At 41.2% G+C, this 24453-nt stretch overlaps 2 protein-coding genes across 2 annotated transcripts; one reads left to right on the top strand and one right to left on the bottom strand.

Annotated features, from left to right (window-relative positions):
* Positions 1 to 8000: 8000 nt before the first annotated feature.
* LOC109864450 (high mobility group-T protein) lies at positions 8001 to 11117 on the bottom strand. The gene is made up of 5 exons (XM_020452242.2): positions 10630 to 11117; positions 9566 to 9728; positions 9248 to 9393; positions 8970 to 9144; positions 8001 to 8558 (listed from the first exon to the last, which is right to left on the bottom strand). The coding sequence occupies exons 2-5, from the start codon at positions 9710 to 9712 to the stop codon at positions 8445 to 8447; spliced, it is 582 nt and encodes a 193-aa protein (XP_020307831.1). The 5' UTR covers positions 9713 to 9728; positions 10630 to 11117; the 3' UTR covers positions 8001 to 8444.
* A 4290-nt stretch (positions 11118 to 15407) lies between these two features.
* tex26 (testis expressed 26) lies at positions 15408 to 20782 on the top strand. The gene is made up of 8 exons (XM_020452064.2): positions 15408 to 15534; positions 15642 to 15825; positions 16072 to 16162; positions 16285 to 16447; positions 17000 to 17156; positions 17677 to 17853; positions 20082 to 20243; positions 20472 to 20782. The coding sequence occupies exons 1-8, from the start codon at positions 15514 to 15516 to the stop codon at positions 20603 to 20605; spliced, it is 1089 nt and encodes a 362-aa protein (XP_020307653.1). The 5' UTR covers positions 15408 to 15513; the 3' UTR covers positions 20606 to 20782.
* The last annotated feature ends 3671 nt before the right edge of the window (positions 20783 to 24453 follow it).

The raw sequence follows: 24453 nt of genomic DNA, 5'->3' as shown, positions 1-24453 counted from the left end.
GCGTTTAACATCATTTTTGAATGACTACCTCATCCCTGTATCCCAGAACATACAATTATCTGTAAGGTCCCTCAGTCAAGCAGTGAATTTCAAAAACCGATTCAACCACAAAGACCAGGGAGGTTTTCCATTGCCTCGCAAAAGCTTCTTTATGTACAGGCTTCTTTCTTTTCACGCTATCATTTAGAGTATCTACACTGTTGTTGGTCCATCCTCAGTTTTCCCCTATCACAGCCATTCAACTATGCAACTGTTTTATTGGTGAATGGGTCAACAACAACAAAAAGCAGACATTGAATATACCTTTGAGCATGGTGAAGTTATTGATTACACATTGTATGGTGTATCAATACACCCAGTCACTACAAAGATACAGGCGGCCTTCCTAACTCAGTTGCCGGAGGGGAAGGAAATTCAACATGAGGCCAATGGTGACTTTAAAACAGTTACATGGTTTAATGGCTGTGATAGGAGACAGCTGAGGGTGGATCAACAACATTGTAGGTACTCTTCAATACTAACCTAAATGAAAAGAAGGAAGCCTGTACAGAATTTTAAAAATCCAAAACATGCATCCTGTTTGCAGGAAGACACTAAAGTAATACTGCAAAAAATGTGTGTTTTGTCCTGAATACAAAGCGTTATGTTTGGGGCAAATCCAACACAAAATATCACTGAGTTCCACTCTTCATATTTTCATGGCATGTTGGCAGCTGCATCATGTTATGGATATCAGCAAACTGCTGAGGGACCAAAAAGGGGTCACTTTTGTTGTTGCTCTGAAACATATAATAAATCCCTGCTAGGGGGAAATGCAGGTTAACTAATTAAACAACAGAATATGATCTACATGATCAGTCTGGGTGTGTGAAATAAAAAGTGATTAATGTGAACCTACAGTGCCTTGCGAAAGTATTCGGCCCCCTTGAACTTTGCGACCTTTTCCCACATTTCAGGCTTCAAACATAAAGATATAAAACTGTATTTTTTTGTGAAGAATCAACAACAAGTGGGACACAATCATGAAGTGGAACGACATTTATTGGATATTTCAAACTTTTTTAACAAATCAAAAACTGAAAAATTGGGCGTGCAAAATTATTCAACCCCTTTACTTTCAGTGCAGCAAACTCTCTCCAGAAGTTCAGTGAGGATCTCTGAATGATCCAATGTTGACCTAAATGACTAATGATGATAAATACAATCCGCCTGTGTGTAATCAAGTCTCCGTATAAATGCACCTGCACTGTGATAGTCTCAGAGGTCCGTTAAAAGCGCAGAGAGCATCATGAAGAACAAGGAACACACCAGGCAGGTCCGAAATACTGTTGTGAAGAAGTTTAAAGCCGGATTTGGATACAAAAAGATTTCCCAAGCTTTAAACATCCCAAGGAGCACTGTGCAAGCGATAATATTAAAATGGAAGGAGTATCAGACCACTGCAAATCTACCAAGACCTGGCCGTCCCTCTAAACTTTCAGCTCATACAAGGAGAAGACTGATCAGAGATGCAGCCAAGAGGCCCATGATCACTCTGGATGAACTGCAGAGATCTACAGCTGAGGTGGGAGACTCTGTCCATAGGACAACAATCAGTCGTATATTGCACAAATCTGGCCTTTATGGAAGAGTGGCAAGAAGAAAGCCATTTCTTAAAGATATCCATAAAAAAAGTGTTGTTTAAAGTTTGCCACAAGCCACCTGGGAGACACACCAAACATGTGGAAGAAGGTGCTCTGGTCAGATGAAACAAAAATGGAACTTTTTGGCAACAATGCAAAACGTTATGTTTGGCGTAAAAGCAACACAGCTCATCACCGTGAACACACCATCCCCACTGTCAAACATGGTGGTGGCAGCATCATGGTTTGGGCCTGCTTTTCTTCAGTAGGGACAGGGAAGATGGTTAAAATTGATGGGAAGATGGATGGAGCCAAATACAGGACCATTCTGGAAGAAAACCTGATGGAGTCTGCAAAAGACCTGAGACTGGGACGGAGGTTTGTCTTCCAACAAGACAATGATCCAAAACATAAAGCAAAATCTACAATGGAATGGTTCAAAAATAAACATATCCAGGTGTTAGAATGGCCAAGTCAAAGTCCAGACCTGAATCCAATCGAGAATCTGTGGAAAGAACTGAAAACTGCTGTTCACAAATGCTCTCCATCCAACCTCACTGAGCTCGAGCTGTTTTGCAAGGAGGAATGGGAAAAAATGTCAGTCTCTCGATGTGCAAAACTGATAGAGACATACCCCAAGCGACTTACAGCTGTAATCGCAGCAAAAGGTGGCGCTACAAAGTATTAACTTAAGGGGGCTGAATAATTTTGCACACCCAATTTTTCAGTTTTTGATTTAAAAAAAAAGTTTGAAATATCCAATAAATGTCGTTCCACTTCATGATTGTGTCCCACTTGTTGTTGAATCTTCACAAAAAATACAGTTTTATATCTTTATGTTTGAAGCCTGAAATGTGGCAAAAGGTCGCAAAGTTCAAGGGGGCCGAATACTTTCGCAAGGCACTGTATCTCACAGCTAAAACATGTAAAGGAAGCTATGTTATTTGTTGCCTAGACTTTACTGCAAATGACAAAAAGACAAACACTTCAATACACTAATATGGCAGTTAGCCATGACAGCTTTTATAATAGAACGCTTGTGACCACACACATCTAAATATTGCACTTGGGAAAAAAACATCTTAAAGTAGAAATAGAATTAAAGTAGAAATAGAAATAGAAACAAACAGTCATTCTATTTTTGCTCTATTATAGTGGCCACGATAGACATAGATCAAGTGCACAAGGCTACATGTGTGCAAAAGTAATGTTTTCTGAGCAAAAAACGTAATAATCATACACACACACACACACACACACATACACACACACACACACATACACGTGTGTCTGTAAAGTTCAACACAACAAAAACAATAGCTTTGGGCTACACTGCACATTATTGCTCTACAATGTCAGCAAAAGTGAGAAAAAGGGAAAGTGTGTGGGGTTCCTTTCACCTCTAGTGGCATCAAGCTTAAACAAGGACCAGCTCCTGCTCAGGAGAGACATGCACGCATCCAACCTGGCAGCCAGCCACACCAATGTGTCAGAGGAAACACCAGCGTGCACTGCACCCGGCCGGCATGGGAGTTGCTAGTGCGCTATCCCTACCGGCCAAACCCTCCCTAAACTGGACGACGCTAGGCCAATTGTGCGTGGCCCCATGGACCTCCCGGTCGCGGACGTCTGCGACAGAGCCTAGGATCGAACCCAGAGTCTCTGGTGGCACAGCCTTAGACCACTGCGCCACCCAGGAGTCCTTACTAAAGCAAATCTTAATCAAACCTGGTTCATGGATAAAAATATAAACCATGGAACATGAGCTAGCTAATTGCTCACAATGAGGGAATCTTATTTGGACAAATTTGCCTACTTGATCAGTAAGCCTGCATGTACAGTTACGTAATCAATTTGATCGTTGATTTTCTGTGTTTGGCTGGCTCTAAATATGTATCGTTGATGCCATTCCCTTAGTTACACATAGCGAGTCTACACAGCCTACACATCGTATATACAATAATGAAGGTCCCAACATACATGGCAAGTCAAGAAAAGTAATTGTAACTTTTCCCCACTGCAAACTGAATAAGTTAGGACACAGAGGTTGCTCTGAAAACAATTCAAGTCTTTAAACATAAAGAGAAGCATAGCGCCAGCCGTACCTTAAGCCATTCTCTCATCCTCAGCGCAGGAGAAAACCTCCCTGCTTTCGTTTGAAAAAGGGTGCTGTGGCCTCTGAAAATCTTCAAGGTTGAATCGTCCGGTTGGAAAATGTAACCCATATGGCCGTCACTCATATCCAACACTCCATTAAAACAATCAGGAGCTTCCCAAAGAATTGTGTTCTTGACACGAGGAACACAGTACATCTACAATTTGTCTATTAGACATGTTTAATTTCCTCTTTAGTGTTCTGGGTTTATTTTTATTTCTTATTTATTGCTCTGGGATTTATCGAGGTCGCTTGTAGTGTTCACTGATCTTACTTATACTGCGCCTGTCCAATACCCCCGGACATGACTGTTTTCATATACTACAACCAGGCCCTAAGTTCACTACAACAGGGGTGGCCATACTCTTTGAAATCTTCAAACACATTCCACAGTTCAATGAGGTCACTACACATCAATCATCATGACAGCTTTAAGCTTTAACATAAACAGATGCACTATCTGGTTAAATAAACACTCATTCGAGTGCGTGAGAACGGAAGGACAGGATGTACATATATGGGCATAACCACATGACCCATAAAATAGGTCATAAATCACTCGTTTGACAGATGCTGTCGACTGTATTTTCTCTCACATACACTGTGTTCACAGAAACATTGCTCGGATCTTGTCCCCTGGACCTTGGAGGACTTTTGGTGTGGATGATGTTCAGGTTAGATATTCCTTTAAATGATTCCACTGAACTGTACCATTTGATTTTCATTTCTTTATTGAAACTTGTACCTTGTTCACACCACAGGGCCTACCAAAGCAAGGTTTCTCAAACAACTGGGAGGTGTTTTGTTGTGAAGGTAAGATGCTATTCAGTATATGATATTAGTCCTATTTTCTGTTATAACATATGAAAAATTACTATTATTTCTGTGCTTGCAGCATGCAAAGCACATTATTGTTATTGCTCATACTTTTTCTTGTTTATTATCCTTGACACTTTTGGGGACCTATTTCCTACAGTTTTTACACTACATACACAATTCATATATTATTTACTATTATCATTATTGTTATCGTAACTATCAAACTTAACAACCTACTTAACTTACAGTACGCTCTGTACATTGCAATGGAAGCACAGTGTGATTTCACTGAGGTATGTATAAATTATGAAATTCTCATCACTAGTGGATATAATGTTTTTTGGGATACTCATCCGATTGTGTGATTTTCTTTTTCAAAGGAAAACATGCAGCAAATTAGGCCATGGTGGTGACTAGTTCTCCTGTGGAACTTTCCCATGACATAAGTCTTGAACATTATCAAAAAGTTTAATTTCCTCATCCTTAAAATCACATGTTTCACTGTAGCCAGACTGACCTGAATATATATTTCCGTATGTAATGTATGTAATGTATGTCGTTCACTCACTAAGGTCTGAAGGAGACAGGTTGAAAGATGGAAAAAGGAGGCGAAAACAAAACACACTACAGGTAGGTGTCATATGATGAGTGGTATAGTCTTAAACCAATGTTCAAAGATTTAACCCCCCCCCCCCCCCTCTCTCCAATATATTTCAGGATGATGTAGAAGACGTCCCCCCCACCAAGAAGTCACAGCATGTCACATCAGCATCCAGCTCTGCAGGATCAGGTACTGTATAGGCTATTAGATAAAGTAAGGTGCATTCCGGTCCACACATCCCTAGAGGTTCCCTTACATTACTTAATGACCCCAGTCTGTTTTCTTTCTAGACGAAACTGAAAACAAAATGCACGGCGAACTGGGAGCTGTGAACTGGGTATGTAGTCTACTGTGTAATGCTGAAGGCTTGATGCGTGGCAAGATATAATAGTTGTGATGATTTGTTGAGTAGTTCTAGATATCACTGAAAACCCCTTTAGTAATAGTGGCTTTTGTTTGCATGGTGGTATTGTGAAAGTGGGGTGTAAATTTGACTTGATCACCCAATGAGGCATTACTCTTAATATGTATACTTCCTTTTTCTTTAATGAAGCAGATGTTCTTCTAAGGGGCACCAACTGTTTCCCTTCCTAGTATAATTGGGATGGACAGGGAAGACCGCATTACAACCCTTAAAGAACTACGGTTGTATGATGGTCTGGATGAAGAGGAAAATATTCTCCTCAAGGAACCATTCATGTTCCAGTTACAGAGAGATGATGAGATGTTCTATGTGACAAGAAGAAAATATTCTCCTCAAGGAACCATTCATGTTCCAGTTACAGAGAGATGATGAGATGTTCTATGTGACAAGAAGAAAATATTCTCCTCAAGGAACCATTCATGTTCCAATTACAGAGAGATGATGAGATGTTCTATGTGGAGGCAGTTGACAACAAGAAAATGACTGTCTTTGCCTCTTTAGAGGAGCAGGAGTGAAGCCATTTTTGAGGAGTGTCAAACCTTGTTTTTGTCTGCTGTCTTAATTGTTAATTGTGTTGTTTAGTAAAAATGACGTAGAAGTCACCCGAGTCTCTGATCTCTGTACTGGAGCTGGTATAACTTAATGTACAAAGCACATTCAGTTTGTCAGTATGTCTATATGGTATACTCCTGTCTCCATTCTCATGAGGAAAGTAAATAGCATTATAAATCAGGATAGGTAGTAACTGTATATATATGCTCAATGAAATAACATTTATCAACACAATTCTAACAGTACATGACATACATAACAGGTCTGTTGTTCACTGCAACAATATCTGTAGCTTGTCTCAAATAGAGCATGAAGCAAAATGTGTTACAACACATCTGCTGGTACTTTATAGCATATTTCTTACGATCTTCGATCTTCTGAAATACGTTCGTATTCAACGTGCGCCTTACGCAAACGTGTGTGTTTGTATTATTTTTTTCCATACTATTTATTTCCATTTTAAATTATTTTTAAAATTATGCACACAACAAATACAAAAAGACAGAAATATACAAACAAGAGTACATAAACCTAACAGACAGGGGTATTACATATCAAGAATCATTTTACATTTGTTAAATACTTTTATGGTGCGTATTGCTTTTTTTGTTTTTACATTTACTGATCATTTCAAAATAATCTTTCAATTCTATCTTAAATAATGTGAAGAGGCTTTTGTTCTCTGCCCACTTCATTTATGAACTATAAACAAATGAACAATGAAAGTTAAATCAGGGTCCATATCATTTGGATCAAAATAAAACATATTATGTGTGTGTTTGTATTCAGTGTGTGACTGTCAAACCTCAGATGGACAAAAAAAGGTGGGCGGAGTCAACAGTTTGACTCCGCCCACATTGAGCCCGGCCCCGAATTGCACACTGCAGTCAGGGGTACTTGGCTGTAACGGGCAAGCTTCCTTTCCAGAGCGCCTTGATGCTGTAACTCCTAAATTGGTTGTCTCTTCTCTCTTCAGTCGCGTGCTGCATTCTGTTGTTATGTGAACGATTGGCTGAGCCTTGGATACAGCCGGTATTGCTCCAAACGCATATCACTCGTTCGCTTACAGCCAGTAGTGATCCAACACCCCAAACTTTTCTCATCGGATCTACACAAATTACGTAGGTCACCTATTTTGGATTCAAAACGGCGAATTTCGCCAAGAGGTGACTAGTTTACATCTCTTGGGTATGCTTATCATCGGCAAGGACTAGGGAGTATTTTAGGGTAAAAATAAACAGAGTAAAGCACAGGCAAAATCCTAGAGGAAAACCTGGTTCAGTCTGCTTTCCAACAGACACTGGGAGAAAATCCCTCACCTTTCAGTAGGACAATAGCCTAAAACACAAAATCAATTATACACTGGCTCCTGAGTGGCCTAGTTACAGTTTTGACTTAAATCAGCTTGTAAATCTATAGCCAGACTTGAAAATGTCTGTCTAACAATGGTCAACAACCAACTTGACAGAGCTTGAAGAATTTTTCAAATAATAAATGGTCAAATATTGTACAATCCAGGTGTGCAAAACTCTTGAGATTTTACAGCCAATGGTGATTCTAACAATAAGAGATTTCTGTATTTCACCTTCAATAAATGTGTTTAAAAAAAAAAAATCTAATCGTATTTACACTCATTATGGGGTATTGTGTGTAGATGGATAAAAAACGTGTTTTACCTATTCTGAATTTAGGCTTTAACACAAAATGTGGAATAAGTCAATGGGTATGAATACTTTGAAGGCACTGTATGTACTTTGCCAAGATTGATCAAAGTCAACCAAATGCCTTATTTAGTTAATGTTAAATCTTCAAATAAAAAAAATACAATTTATTAAAAAAGACCTTTATTTAAGACATTCCTGAATGTCAGCTGCATTTGTTATCAGAGTGGTATTCAAAGAACAATACAAAGACCGTGTGACAAACATATGAAAAAATATCCTTTAAAACAAGTACAGAATAAACATAATTCACTCGCTACCAACCCAGAAATCTGATTTGAGAGTTGCACACCTAAAGGGAAGTTATTACTTCCATAGTGATTTATAATCTGCCAAAGCAGTTACAGGCATGGGCAGGACAAAAGGGCTACTACAAGAACAAAAACAAGACATGTAGTGTTACCTTTAACCGGTTAGGGAGCATTAAAACATTAAATATACACACAGCTTAATGTGTTCTCGTTGCGTCTGGGTCTGTTCGGAGATGTAAAGTGTGTACAATAGGGTTACATAGCGTTAAACAAGAATGTAGCCTCCAACAGCAGGGAGGCTACTCGTCATCATCCTCATCGTCATCCTCCTCATCATCTTCGTCGTCATCGTCCTCCGCAGCAGCTGATGAGGCAGTATCCACTCTACCATTGGTGCGGTATGATGCAATATCCTGTGGGACACATCATAATTACTTATAGAGCCAGACGGATATGTTTGGACCCAAAACCAATATATCTGCTGACATACTGTTTTACAGAGGGAAAATTAAAAAGTGATTTTCCCACACTGAATTCTCAAATTGCCATCCAAAATAGCAGTTGTCCAAGAAATATGCTTCAGATGTTGATTTCTTACATTTGGACAATGGCATCATGAGAATGGCGTTCAGATCAGCATGAAATTCCCCCTTTTCATCCTATTTATTGAATATTGGTGGAATTGTCTGCACCCATCTTATTCAAAATCAGAAGTTCGTAGGTCAACATCTAAGATGATTGAATAGAGGATAATCACAGAAAAGCCAGAATTCCAGTCATTGTGAAAACCCCATCTCTGGAAGTTGTATCAAAGCCCTGCTCACCTTGTCGTATTTCTCCTTCAGCGTGGCTGCCTTCTTCTCGTACGGCTTCTTCTCCTCAGCTGCAGAGCTGTTCCACATCACTCCCAGCTTCTTAGCAGTGTCTCCAATGGACAGGCCTGGGTGCTCGCTCTTTATCTTGGCCCGGAAGTCAGCACAGAAGATGAAGAACGCAGACCTGAGAAACCAAACAAACACATGTCAATTCAAAGGGAAGTTTAATTCCCCTCTCGGATTGCTATCCAGTCTGTCATGCAAACCTTGTGAATTATGGTACATACGGCGGTCTCTTGGGGGCATTGGGATCCTTAAACCTCTTCTTTTTCTGGCCATTGGGTGGGATGTAGTTCTTCATTTCTCTCTCGTAGCGGACCTTGTCTTGCTTTGCCATGTCCTCAAACGTTCCTTTTTCTTTAGGAGACATGGGCTGGATGTAGAGGTATAAATTCAGATTACACATCCACATGGCCACAGCAAGACTGTCCACAAGGTCACTCAAGTGTAACAAAACATACCAAGGTGGAAATAAATTCAAAACCATTCTGAATATGGACCAGAAACATGTCACTTCACAATCATTCACTGGTGTGTAATGCTACCTTCCATCGCTCTGAGCATTTCTTGGAAAACTCGGCGAAGTTGACGCTGGCTTCGGGCTGTTTCTTCTTGTGCTCCGCCCTGCAGGTCTGCACGAAGTAAGCATATGAGGACATCTTGCCTCTCGGCTTCCTAGGATCTTTCCCCATGGTGACTTGTGTAGGTCTAGTAGGAGAGGATATAGATAGAGTTTCAACATAACAAGGATAAATTCACCCTGAGCTTTTTCCATATTAAATGAGTGTCCCTCCCTAGCTGCCCATAACAAAGAATGGGGCCTGGGGGTGTGCACATGTCTTCTCCTTTTTGAAAATAAACTATTGTAATCGCTAATAATTATCACTTGCTGCATGACGGAAAAACCTTTTTTGCAAATAATTAAAGGTGCAATTGTGCATATGGATGGTGCAGCGTAGCTAGCAAGCTACAATGGCAGTTCGCTAGCATCGAATCCAACCCCCTCTGAACACCAAAACAAAGCATAGCTATCATGGATCCCATCCCATTGTTGTGTCGTAGGTAATAGCTAGCTACCTAGCCTTGCAGTGAGCCGTTATAGCTAGCTAAATAACGTGTTAGTGTTGCAAAAGACAACATGGATACCTAATCTGACTCGTATCAAATGGGACAAAACAAAAACAACTAACGTTAGCTACGATACAGCCAATAAAATCGAGATGCTCTGTTAACGTTGTTAATGTCAGCGCAACGGGCCAAGCTTGCCACAGCTAGCTTCTAGCTAGAGCAAAAATAACTAACGCTAAATAGACGTAGTACAATATAACTCGTTAGATATGTCTGGCTTCCATGAGTTTTTAAAACCAACTAACGTTAACGTAATTAAAGTCACGAAAATGTTTTAGGTGGTGCCTAAAAATGTGCTGGCTAGCAGTTGTTTACTGTCTTTTGTTAGCCCACATTTCACTTACATAGCTAGTTAGCAAGCAAATGCTTTATGAATGCTCAGCAAAATACACTAAATATTTGAACAAAAATAAATGTCCATGTTGCTATTTCTCATAATTAGCAACGTATTCTAGCTAATATTTTGGGTGTAAATACATACCCTCAGTTAGCTAACCAGCTAACGTTATGCTTCATCAAACAACAATGGGACGATGATTAATATTCGCTAGTAGCGCAAACAATGACGTCACTCTCGTATGGTAATGAAGAATTCTTCAAAATAAAAGCACGCATTTCTAAACATACAAATGTAAATCTTCTTCGGTGGGGTTTTAGTCAAGTGGCCAGGGTTCCGGTCTAGAAGCACGGTTTCGCTCCTACAGTTTTGCTTCCATACTGCAGATGCCCACCCAGAAATACAATTTCTATACAAGGCCACATAGAGATGTCAGATTAGAACATTCCTAATAATACACTAATTGTCGCTGAGGCTGATTTTTTCCCCCATCACTCACAGCCGAAGTAATTATGTTTATAGTTTATATTCATCCAATGTCTGACATGTTTTTGGATGACGTGATGACGCCGTTGTTGCTCGCCTGCTACCTGTGCGCACTGAGTGCTAGTGTGCCTGTGGTGTTGGTCTGTGTAAACTGGATGCAAATCCTGGTCCGTATAAACCGGATGCAACACAGATATAGATGAATCTGCATATGCAAATATCAGTAGATTACCTTGAAAACAACGGACGTCCGGACATCTTGGACGCAGTCTCCAGTTCTTATTTACCTCAGTGGTTTTAGTAGCCTGGTATGAAGCATTCTGATTTAGAGAAACAGAATGTAAGCTTGTGAGATCAGGATGGTTTGTACGAGGCTAGGGTTTTAGTGCAGACGAGATCTAACACGTTATATTGCCTCCCATTACTGTATTCAAGGTAGAAAAGAAAAACATATTTGAAGGGAAAAACTAACTTAATCGACAAAACAAAACGAAGGAAAACAGACTCCCACTTCTTCCATCCATCGTTGAAAGTTCCATGTTTCCCAACTCAGGCTCTGGGGCCTGAGAGGGTAGTAAAAGGCTCGTGATAGCCTTTCATGTAAACTCCTTCGTCGACAAGTCCTCCAATCTCAGGAACCTCTGAGGCATCCACAATTGATGTCCATCTTTCTAGACTTTTCTCCACTTTGGCAGTGCCGCTGATCACCATAGCCATAAATAGTACAAAGTTCACCTTCTTAACCTGTAGAATATCTGTAGCCTGCAGGTAATGCCTATCCACCACCATGGGGCCTTCAGGACCGCTCGCTCCCTCAACCCTTTTGACAGCCACTGCAAATGATATATTCTGGATGGACCTGACTTTAGCCATTTTCCTTCACCCTCGTTGGGCATTCCTAAAATGAAGCAACATGGTTCCCACCACAATTGCAACATTTCACATGATCAAAACTCAAACCACACTCAATATGATCTTCTCCACAACTTTCATCTTTCAATCACAGACACTTTCCACGTGTTAAAAGGCACAACAGCAATCACAATCTTGGTACAAATGCTCTTACACAGTAATTCACATACCTCAACTTCTCCTCGATTTGGAGGGACTTCACTTCAAAAAACAAAAGAACAGATACTCTTCACGTTCTCTCCATTAACTACTCATTTCATCCAACGTGCATCAATCACTCCAGGGATATTTTACATTTCTTCCAATTGCACTTCCCACGAAATGCCAGATATTACCCCCTTGAGGGGTGCCCTGATCCGAAGAGCTACGCACAACATGACAACATTCTCGACTCCAGTACAACGTAACCCAAGCTATTTCTGCTTATCAGGAGTACACGAAATCAAAACAAGTCCACTTCTCGTAATCCTTACTGCATTTACTTAAACCATCACTCTTTCCACCAGCTTGGATATTTAAAATGGATTCGCCCCTCCTCAACAAACAGCACTCCTACAAGATAAGAAGGAGCATTCCCAGAACTATCCATTTTGTTTTCCAGCAATACTTTGGTCATTGTTCAATTCTTTTGGACCATTGTCCAATCTTCCTTGCTTTAGTTTTGTGTTCACCACCTGCTCCAGCTTCCACCATATTTAACCAAAGAGCAACCAACTAGTTCCGTCCTCTTCAAGAGTCAGCCACTGACATCAACCTACCCTCTTGCAAAGTGGAGAACTCATTCAAGAGATATTAAATGTTAATCGATGTTCATTTTTATTGTGCTTATAAGCAAATGCAAGAAGGAATTTGTGGAAACCAATTACAAAAAGAATGTAAGACCACTATCAAAAAATACAATGTTCAGATTGGTATGTTCTCAATATTGGGATTTAGAGAAAAAACTATTATACGTGCTGAGGTAAAAGTGGGTTTGGGAACACTCAGTAGGGTCTATAGAATCTCTATATAGTGTTATTTCTTTGGCGACTGAGGTTTAAATACCTAGCAGTACTTCGTACTCCACCCACTCCATTGGTCCCAATGCAATACACTATCAACCTATCTATTACATATTGGCTTATAGAGAAAAAAAAGCTATTCTATGTGCCGAAAATAAAAGTTGGTTTGGCATTACTCAGTAGAGCCTGAAGAATCTATATATGGTGTTATTTCTAGGGGGACTGCAATACAATATAGGCCTATACATTACAGAGAAAAAAATACTCTTATGTGCCAAAGTGTGGTGGAGATTACTCAATAGGGTCTGTATAATCTATACAAAACATTACGGACATCTTCCTAATATTGAGTTGCACCCCCCACTTTTGCCCTCAGAACAGGTTAAATTCATCAGGGCCTGGACTCTGCAAGGTGCTGAAAGTGTTCCACAGGGATGCTGGCCCATGTTGACTCCATTGCTTCCCACAGTTGTCAAATTGGCTGGATGTCCTTTTGGTGGTGGACCATTCTTGATACACACGGGAAACGGTTGAGTGTAAAAACACAGCAGCGTTGCAGTTCTTGATAAACGGGCACCTTCTACCATACCTGTTCGAAGGCACTTTTTTTGTCTTGCCCATTCACCCTCTGAATGGCACATATACACAATTCATGTCTCAATTGGCTCAAGACTTAATAATCCTTATTTAACCTGACTCCTCCACACTGAAGTGGATTTAACAGGTGACATCAATAAGGGATCATATCTTTCACCTGGATTCACCTGGTCAGTCTATGTCATGGAAAGGACAGATGTCCTTAATGTTTTCTACACTCAGTGTTTAGTGGGGGACTGAGCTATAAATACCTAGCAGCACTTTACTCCAACCACTCCATTGGCCACAGTGCAATACACTGTTTTTGAAACACCAAATACCCTTTGGGCTTTCGATCAAAAGTAGAGCAAATAAATAACACCATATATAGATTCTCCAGACCCTAGTCAGTAATCCCAAGCACACTTTTACTTTGGCATATAGAATAGTTTTATCTCCATAAACCAATATGTCATTTATAAACCTACAGCGTATTGCTTTGGGACCAATGGAATGTGTGGATTAGAAAGTGATGCTGGATATTTCAACCACAGCCATCCAAGAAATAACACTATATAGAGATTCTACAGACCCTACAGAGTAATCCCAACCCCACTTTTACCTCAGCACATATAATATTTATTTTCTCTATGAGCCAATATGTAATTAATATACATCGAATGGAGTTGGTCAACATAAGAGACCAATTTAAGTTTTGCAGACTTTAATTCTAATTACATATATTTTTATTTGATTTTCGATATTCTTAAAGTTTAGCTTGTCTTTGAAGGGGGACTCTTATTACATATTTTTACATCCCTCGATCGTGCTGCCAGCTTAATATCTTGCTGCTAAGATAACGATAATAGCCAGATTCGATGAGCGGGCTTTTAGCTGTGCGACGTCTCCATGCATTGTGGCTCCTATTAGCTGCCGCCAACTCCGTAGAACGTCTGATTGGGCGCTTGCTTTCCACAGCTCTTACTGGAGACGTCGAATGATTGGTCGTCTTTCTAGAGTCTAGCGTGACACTTCAAAGTTTGAGGGGATTCGATTATTTGGCCCAGGATGCCGCCTGGGAAGAAGTTTGCACCAGGTGAAAACTGATGGCATGCGTTTTGGAAACGGGCTGCCTCCCGGGCGTGCGCCAGGTGCTCATAACAAAAAGTAGGCTCAAAACTAGTAATGAGCACATGGAGTAATATAAGCAATAAGGCACGAGGGGGTGTGGTATGTAGCAAATATACCACAGCTAAGGGCTGTTCTTATGTATGTGGAGTGCCTGGACACAGCCCTTAGCCGTGTTATGTTGGCCATATACCACAAATCCCCAGGCTGCCTTATTGCTATTATAAACTGGTTACCAACGTAATTAGAGAAGTAAAAATACATGTTTTGTCACACGGTCTCATTATACCATGGCTGTCGGTCAATCAGCATTCAGGGTCCACCAAGTTTAAAATGGTCCATTTGCCCGTTCACGTCACGGTCCATAATAGGGTGCACCTCTTTGTTTCAGTGCCGCGGAAATTAATAAAACATTTGTTTGTGTCACATTTTGAAATCTTTTAAAATGCTATTTTAAAAATAAACTCCAAAAACTGCCCCACACAAGGACTATTGTATGGCCCAACAACATATCAGCATAACTTCTGGCCATTAATGGCGAGAATATAGATGCTGTGCTTGCTTTCACTTGTCTGGCCTTTTACAGAACATTTACTCGGACACCTGCAAACACAACGACATCGCCTATTCGGCAGGCTTTAATAAAACATATATATACTTTAATAAAACAGTGTAACCACCAGTAACCAGGTCTACCACCCTTGGTGCACCTAGCCAAATGTGATGCTGAATCTTTCATGCGGGTCCAAGCCCCCCAGGCAGCACAGCATCAATCATCAAATTGCCCTCGCGGCTGTTGTGCAATTCACAGGAATTGTTGTGTGTCTCCCATAACAACCAAGGACTCCAGCACACACAGTTGCACACCACGGAGCCCTGAAAACAAGTTTTCTAGATAGGCCAAATTGAACAATGCAAACTCAAGATGAAGAATCCTGCGAACCAGGTAGGCCTTCAACTGAAGTGTCATAACTTCTGACGTCATAATTGTTATTACGTTACATTGCATTGGTGGCGTATTTTCAATGACTTTCTCTCGCTTGTGATTTCAAGCACCACGGAACTGTCCCGGAGCATCATCAAGCGCACGATCGACAAGTTTGCCTCACACATCCATCCCAGGCAGAGTTAGAGAAGAGATGTGTGCATTTGTGTCCAGACATCGCGCCCAATAACCAAAATATTCCGATTTCTGGAAACGTTTCACCACGAGCGAAAACAGCTATGGCAGCCGTGGGTGAGGAGTCTCAGATTACCTGACATGAGACTTTTTGGGGCTGTTTCTCGGACTCTGATCGTAGTCTTTGGGAAAATAAATATATTTGTAAGGAGATTCTCCATTGAATTTGCTTTAAAGTCCAGGACTAAGCTTATTCTTCATTGAGCATGTTTTTTGGACTAGGTTTATTAATGTCCGAGAAACCTCCCCTTTATACTAATTTAAATGAGTTATTGTCTATTAACGTGATATTTGATATTTCAGATGACAGACGTATGTGGGAGTGGGACCCATATGAAACATCGCAGAAAAGAGATTTTATTTATCGACCCAGTTCATCAACACCAGTTTTACCGTAGGCCTGAAAATATGATTGACTATTCATGAATTCATTTCTATTTCATGATGTTGTTTATATTATTCACATTTAGGCTATGTCTCCCTATACATTTTCTCCTTTTGTGAAATCTTTTTCAGTCCTACAAAGACAAGAGCCCATAGAAACTCCTATGCACTAGCTTGTCCTGTGGGTGCCACTGTGTACAATGAGGACTTCTGTTGGAAGCCAGCCACTAAACCTGACAGCATTCGCACAGGATCAACCTCTGGGAACAGGAGGAACAACCCACATCCCAGTCAGGTACAGATCCACATTCACACTCAATCCTCTGGACATGAACTATTTAGAATGTGTAAACTTTCATACTTTTTATTTTTTTTAAATATATTTTTTTAACTTCCATTAACTTTTTACAGAAAGAAACGCTTCTTAACAAACATGAATCTAACATTTAGCTAACTAACCTGTCTGTCCCTCTGGTGCTCCTATCCAGGGTTGCATTTCAAATGGTGCACTACTTTTGAACAGGGCCCATAGGGTTCTGGTCAAAAGTAGTGCACTGTACCCTCTTAGAAAAAAGGGTTTCAAAAGGGTTCTTCAGCTGTCCCGACAGGGGAAACGTTTTTGGTTTCAGGTAGAGACTTTCTTCAAAGAGGTTCTCCTACGGGGACAGCCGAAAAACCCTTTAAGGTTCAAGATAGGACCTTTTTTTCTAAGAGTGTAAGGTGCCATCTGGGACACATCCCTGTTATTATTATTATTATTATACCTCTATGCTTTATTACTTATACATTTAAGCTCTTTGGGCAGCGATGTATTGAAAAGTGCTAAACATTCTTCATTTTTCCCTAGTCATTCATGGTGTGGAGACTGCCCAAGGACCAGAAGCAGAGCTCTGTAGGTGGTTGGTCCCCCTGGAAAAGTCCTCCTTCTGAGGAAGAGATCCGAAACGCTCTGACTGCCCAGTACCGGTCCACCTACCGGACTGACTACCTGGGCATGCCTCAAGGTAGAGAGATCAGGGAGCATACAGTGCCTTCGGAAAGATTGATGAGGAAAAATAACAATTTAATACATTTTAGAATAAGGCTGTAAACCTACAAAATGTGGAAAAAGTGAAGACGGAAACCCCCCCAAAAAAACTATTATTTATCAGGATTCAATCAAGCAGATAAGAATATTCCTGATAGCACTTTCAGAACAGATTTTTTTTATTTGTACAGGACATAATAAGTCATGTTGCATGCACTAGATTACTTCTCAGTCAGGTTTGTGTCTGAACTGAACAGGTCTTGCCATGTAATGATTCAGTTTATAAATAACTCTGCTTTGGAACTAAAACACAATTCTGAAAGCATTATCTGGAAGCCATTACCTGCAATTGATTGAATCCTGGTAATTCTACGTTTGGTGGGGTTATGTCTTTAGTTTGAGCAGAAGACAGTAGTACAACTTCACTCTAGTTGTTTGTTACCCCTTACAGCATTTGCCTTGCAAGTTCTCTCTTCTGCACTTTTGTCTTTTTACAGGACTTCAGTTGATCCCCCCAATTCTCACTCCGCTGAACCACAAGCGCCAAGTCCCTCACTGCACGCACACAGAGATGAGGCACAACTACCGCCAGCCCAGGGAACGGTCTGAACTGCGGGGCAACATGTCGCGCTACGGCTGCAACGCACTGCACGGCGTTGCCCCCAGGGGTATAGGTAAGTTATGAGCTGCCTGGATGCATCCTATGAGTAGAGTGAAGTTGCCCCTAGCCAGTAATCTTGAGCCAGTGTTTTCCCAACTAATCGTTAAGGTTAGGATTGGGGGAGGGGAAGCCGATCCTAGATCTGTACCTAGGGGAAACCCTGGAGCAGTGGCGGCTGCTGATTGGCTGAATACCCGGGGTGCGAGGTGTTTAGAGTTGTCAACAAAGCAGCATGACGGAAATATGATGCCAAGTTTTTGAACTACCAGTAGTTTCTTTGAGAAGATATCTGAAGCGATCGGTGCATTTGAACAACAGCATCAATACACCTATTTCACTCTTGCATGTCAAAAACCGAATGACCCCTGCTGCACATGCTGCCACTGTTTTGATCAGGTTAGATTATACTATTTAAAATGAGCAGTCAACTCATGAATAAACTAGTGCACTAGGGAGAATGCAACAAGCATACAGATGCAATAAGTGAAAACACATTATCTAACTGGGGATAGCTAGCTAACATAATGTCACAAAGCATGATGCGTAAGCCAGTTAACGTTCATTCTGAAAAAACTTCAGATTTACGAGTTAGTCAGATTTGAGTTTAGAAAGACTTGAAATTGGCATGGGAGCTAACTAGCTAGGAAGCTAACAGCTAGCTATAGCTAGCTATCTGCGTATTTAAGGTAGATAACTGGTTCATTTGACCAAAAAAGTGTTTCTCAAAATTACTGTAGCTGGCTAATTAATTTGATCATGCTTTGTGAATCATCCGGGTTTATGCTGTTTTAGTCCACACAACATGTCACCCGCCCTGTTACCTACAGCAGAACCTTATGAACAACATGGGGGGAACAATCAAATTGGCCATGTATTTTTGTCCTACCAGATCTGTGATGAGAAGGTTCTAGCTAGTGCATTCCTCTGTCCTTCGACTCTTGTTGGAGGTAGTTGTCCAGTTTATCAGGTCCCAGGCTGCCATGACTGTTACGATAATTTATTTACAAGTGAATTATTGCTTTTCGCTTTAGTGCCACCTCTACCTGATAGAGCAGATCTAGTCTGACGTGCGGAAGTAAGCCGGGGCTGCTGCTGGCAGTATCTTTGGGGCAGTAACTGAACAGCTTGTTATTTCTTTATTGAACAGGAACAGCTTATTTATTTTTTTAACAGGAAAATGTACACATTTACAGCACTTTTATGAACATTTAAAAAATAATCTATGAACTATATAAAATATATATTTTAATAAAAATGTGTACTTTTTGTTGTTGTTGACCAGTTGAGTGCCGCCCCTAACTGTCTTATGGGCGGGCCGCCACTGCTATAAGTCATTTGATTTCCTTTCATTTGGACTATTAGGGAAGACTATATAGGGCAGGGGTGGGCAACTGGCATCCCCGGCCCCCCTTTTATGGGCAATTTCCCCCAAAAATCTATAAGAATGAAAATACAGTTGGAACACAATTAGTTAGAATTGTAGAATACACAAGGTGTCATTTCAAAATGTGGTTGTGCATCAGCAGGTTTTCTCTACTTGCCATGGCAAAATTAGTAGAATTGTATGAAATTTGGTTATACAATTGCAAAATCTTCTCTTCCACCCCATGGCAAAATTAGTAGAATTGTATGAAATGAGTTATACAATTGCAAAATCTTCTCTTCCACTCCATGGCAAAATATGTAGAATTGCATCAAATGTGCTATAAAACTGCAAAATGTTCTATATGCCCCATGACAAAATGTGTAGAATTGCTGGAAAATAACTCTAAAACGCACAAGTTGTTGCTCCCCCCCAACAAAATGTAGCTTAGCGCCTCCAACAGGCTAGGGCTGGCTCTAACTACATGTGTGGGTATGGATGTGATTGTGTAGACCTGGGAGCCATGATGAGTTCATATTTCTTGTGGCCCCCACCCCCATCAAAGTTGCCCATCCCTGATATACTGAATAGGGTGCCATTTAATATTCTCCCACGCTGCACAATGTTGCTCAGAGCTAAACTCGGGTAAAATAAGGCAGCCTAGTGGTTCAAGTATTGGGCCAGTAACCGAAAGGTTGCTAGACTGAACCCCGAGCTGACAACGTAAATATGAGTCGTTCTGCCCCTTGAACAATGCAGTTAACCCACTGTTCCTAGGCCATCATTGTAAATAAGAATTGCCTAGTTAAATAATTAAACAACCTACCAGGCTCATCACTTAGAGATCTCAGTGTATCTCCCGCCCCTTTCTGTTCCAGTTCCTACTGTTGTTCATGGTCACATCCACAACCAGGAAAATAGTTCCCAGTTGACCACCTACGACAGACACTTTGGAGGGATAACGACCGATGTCTCGGCCGTGCTCCGCTCTCTACAACCCCAAGAGCTCCAGCAGTTCTGCAGACATCTACCTGACAAAGGTGAGCTACGGACTCTTGTTATGAACCCTGACTCTATTCTCCTAGTTACAAATCACTTCCCTGTTTGGTTGCTTGAAGTTGCCCATAAACACTGATCCTGGGTCAGTTTGGCATTTTCTCCACTAATGGTTAAGGATTGGGGCAGGGGATCTGATCCTAGATCTGTACCTAAGGGAAATTTCACCCCCGAGCACTGTATATATGTTGACTGATGTGTTGTGTTTACAGATAAGGAGGTTGTGCAGACATTTTTGCACCGAGTGCCCCCTACCGGCCAGGTGAAGAGAGGTACAAAGTCACCTGTCCTCCCTCCTGCGTTGTATAGGTCAGAGTGGATGTCTGGCTGGCCCGGGCCCCTGTGATACTTGACTTTCTGTAGCATCCCGCCACAATCATGTGACAACCAGAGGCACTGTCCAGTCAACAAGTGCCTTTGTGGGACTGTGTGTATGAGTGTTTATGCTCTGTTTGTGAGTTTTATTTGCAGTGTTGTAACTGCCTTGACATTTCTGAAAATAAAGCCAATCAATCTAATGCAACGATACTTCCGTTTACATCTGCAATCTAACTATAACAGTACTGAATAACACCATTGTGATACTTTTTTTAGCATGTTGTACTGTAGATATCACAGATGTAAGTGCAGTTTTGCTAAATCAAATTCTTCTTTGGTACAGTTACCATGATTCCAGAACCAAACCTCAGATTTATCAATAGTAGGCCTACTTCTTTAGAAGGCATCAGAATGAGGTTTCAGAGACAGTCAGTAGTGTAATACCGTCATTATAACATGCTAGTACGAAAGTGTCTGCACCCACTACTGTAAGTCATTACTAAATTACTCAAATGTCAAAAGTAAATTTAGTAACATAACAATAACACATGTTTACACCAATAGGGTGGTGCCCTTTAGATCTAATCCAAGGTTTTGTCTGCTCTGTGGAACTGACAATATTAGCAGAAATGCATCCAGTAGTTATCTTAGTTACCAGAGAGCCACCCACGTGAGTCCAGGTGAAAGGTTAGAGTGTCAGGTAATGTGACATCTGGAGAAGCAGAGGCTGTGGGCTGGACTGGCTCTGAAGGGCTGAGCTCCTCCATCCACTCTCACAGAGAACTGAACCAGGCTGACAGACAGACAGACAGACATACAAAGACTACTGTGATGCCGCTGGGGGAAGAAAGTTTGCCCTTCTTCAGCTGCTGGGAAACTAGAGATTCAGAATGTGTCCAGGTTTTCTGCCTCTGCTCTGCCACCTGTCAGTTTGTTGTTGCTTTAAACAGCAGATCAGGTGCTGGTTTTCTAATTGATTATCTGCTGCTGTTTTCTGTGGGCTTTCATCTCAGCAAGGGGCTGACTGGGTTGAGCTGGGTTGACGGGGTGATTTGGGTTGAGTCTTCTGCATTGTTGCACTGACATGTTGCTCTCCACGGGAGTAGAACGCCTGTTTTTCAAAGCCTGTTGACTGTTGTCAAGGGGCTGTGGAGGCGCACTCAGTGGCACAGCTCTACATTTACCATGTAGCACTGGAAGCCTAATTAATTTGAGCTCCGATAAATACATTTCCCTAGATTTTATTAGATTTAAAGCTGTTATTCCTAGCCCCCCTCCTACCTTCTGTTTTGGTAAATATAATTTAATTGCCAGCGCATGCAGAGTTTGTCGTAAAAACTGTATTGGCTGTGTCAAGCAAAGTTTAAAAACTCACAGTGAAGTTCTGCTATACACACAGACTCCCGCTGATGGACAGTAGTTATCTACCGCATATTATGTAAGGAACAACTTCATTTGCAACCCCCGTCTTCTCTGAGTCTGCTCTGTGGTTGGTTTGTCTGGAAGGGTTTTGAGACTGACTCAATTATCTGGTGGATGTGTCTGCAAATAGCGCTATCCTCCCTCTCACAGCATTGACACTGAGCTCTAAGCTTTAAGTATCTAAGGCTGTGTTTATACAGGCGGACCAATTCTGATCTTTTTCCCACTAAAGGCTCTTTTGACCAATCACATCAGATCTTTTCACATCATATATTTTTCAGAGCTGATCTGATTGGCCAAAAGACCAATTAGTGAATAAATATCAGAATTGTGCTGCCTGTGTAAAAAAAAAAACGTAAATAATTTGTCTTTTGACCAATCAGATCAGCTCTGAAAAAGATATGTTGTGAAAAGAGCCGATGTGATTCGTAAAAAGACCAATTACTGGGAAAAATATCAGAATTTGGCTGCTTGTGTGAAGAGCGAGGAAATGTAAGATTGGATCCCCTCTAGGTCACAGCACCAATTACACAACACTATGAAGTCTGAGACCTGGGATTTAGACTGTAGTTATTCAGATTTGCATATTTAAACGTATTTTTGGAAGTTAAACCAGAACTTGCATAAAGCCATCCACAGATAACATTATTCCAACTATTTACTTGTATTTCTTTTAATGTTTACCACTCCAGAAACAGCCCCTATCCCCTACTTACTTGGCAATTCTAGACATGTGAAAGGATTTGATTGCTACAGTGTAATAAATATGGTGAAAGTCCTACCAAGCCAATCAGAGGGCAAGGTGGAGCAACTACCATTTTTTGTTTCTGTCTATCATTTCGTGCCTAGGGGCTGTAGGGTTTGGCCCTATTTTAATATTTTAACAATGCACCCTTCTATCTTCCTTGAATAGGCCTACATTCCTGATCTGACATGGCTGGATTGGTGAAAGCTGTGGTAGAACCATTGCTTACACCTATCAATTTGTGTTAGTTCAGTGATTACTTCAAGGAAGAGAGGAAGAAAGGATGCACTTCCAAAGTATTCAAACAGGGTCTTCTTTTCTGGACTTAACCTGAGACTTTTGGGTTCTTCTTTCACCGCATTCTCGCTGAGCTGGGGAGTGCAGGAGAGCGATGGACTAAGATGTCGGGCCAGAGCAGCGGGGAGAGAGATCGGCCCGTGGTGACGCGAGGGTGTACCTGGGGTCCGTGTCAGAGGACAGGCCACCTCTTAAGTGGCTGGAGCTTGAGCTGCTGAGACAGGAGAACCGCTGCCACTCTGTAACCCTGGGAGACTAAGTCAAACTGAGGTCACAACTGCTCTACAGTGCTGATCCCACATGCAGCCTCAGCAAGCTCAAGGTATACCACACTAAAGGACAGTTTCCCAGACCCAGATTAAGCCTAGTTCTGGACTAAAAAGCTACATATGTTGTTGCCCATTATCTTGCAGAGAACAGAAATGTGTATTTTGTTTACAACCCAGCTTTTTAGTAAAGAAGTAATCTTTTTAATTATTCGCTTGAATAGGTATTCTAAACTCATTTTGGGAGATGAATGTGGTTGGATGTTGTGCGACTTCCTGTCTACCAACTCATTACCCTCCTCATACCCTGGGTGGTGTTACCAGACATTGGTAACCAGCAGGCAGCAGAGGAAGGTTTGTTGGGCACCTGTTACTTAGAGACAAGTATAGATAGACATCAGGGTTGCTAACGGATCAGTGGCCTGCCTGTTCACTATCCATGGAGAATGTAAAAAGCTCTGTAATAGTGTAAGTGCAAATGTAATTTTCTTAGTGTTGCTTCTCTCCAAGCAAAACTCAAACAGTCTTGCTGAATTAAATAAGTATTTGAGTACTGGTGCCTAAAAAGTTAATGTTACTGGTTTGACCCATCTATGAATTTGAGAGGGGTTAAATTTCCCCAGCACCTTCCCGTAGCTTTATACCAAACTGATTGGCGGTCATTGGGCTGAAACTTTGACTGACTGACTCATAGAATCTCTATCATGATGCGTTTAACCTCAAGCTGTCAGTAGAGTGTCAGTTGAGGTCCTGCCTCTTTACATAAAATTGAAGCTGATACCCACAAGAGGAATCCATTTGAGGTTATTACCTGACAGGACTTCGGGCAGGCAGCGAATTAGTGGCAATTTATTAGTGGCAATAGATCCAAACTGAATGCTGTTCATTGGCTCACTGAGGCCCCTCAGGGTTGTGTACTTAGTCCCATTCTGTACTCCCTGTACCCCCTGTTCACCACACAACAAGAGGTACCAGAGCGCCAAGTCTAAGCGTCAGTATAGAGACAAAGTAGAGTCGCAATTCAACGGCTCAGACACAAGAGGTATGTGGCAGGGTCTACAGTCAATCACGGATTACAAAAAGAAAACCAGCCCCGTCATGGACCAGGATGTCTTGCTCCCAGGCAGACTAAATAACTTTTTTGCC

This window comes from Oncorhynchus kisutch, linkage group LG19, assembly GCF_002021735.2.
Source record: "Oncorhynchus kisutch isolate 150728-3 linkage group LG19, Okis_V2, whole genome shotgun sequence".
Lineage (NCBI taxonomy): Eukaryota > Metazoa > Chordata > Actinopteri > Salmoniformes > Salmonidae > Oncorhynchus > Oncorhynchus kisutch.
Note: the sequence above shows the minus strand (reverse complement) of the source record. Positions and strands in the feature narration are given on the sequence as shown.

Coding starts and splice junctions, on each gene's coding strand:
- LOC109864450 (XM_020452242.2), bottom strand. CDS start 9,712: ATGGGGAAAGATCCTAGGAAGCCGAGAGGCAAGATGTCCTCATATGCT. Junction 9,394..9,565: donor AATGCTCAGAGCGATGGAAG/GTAGCATTACAC, acceptor CTCTACATCCAG/CCCATGTCTCCTAAAGAAAA. Junction 8,559..8,969: donor TGAAGGAGAAATACGACAAG/GTGAGCAGGGCT, acceptor TGTGTCCCACAG/GATATTGCATCATACCGCAC.
- tex26 (XM_020452064.2), top strand. CDS start 15,514: ATGAAGAATCCTGCGAACCAG. Junction 17,854..20,081: donor CGTTGCCCCCAGGGGTATAG/GTAAGTTATGAG, acceptor TTTCTGTTCCAG/TTCCTACTGTTGTTCATGGT. Junction 20,244..20,471: donor CAGACATCTACCTGACAAAG/GTGAGCTACGGA, acceptor TTGTGTTTACAG/ATAAGGAGGTTGTGCAGACA.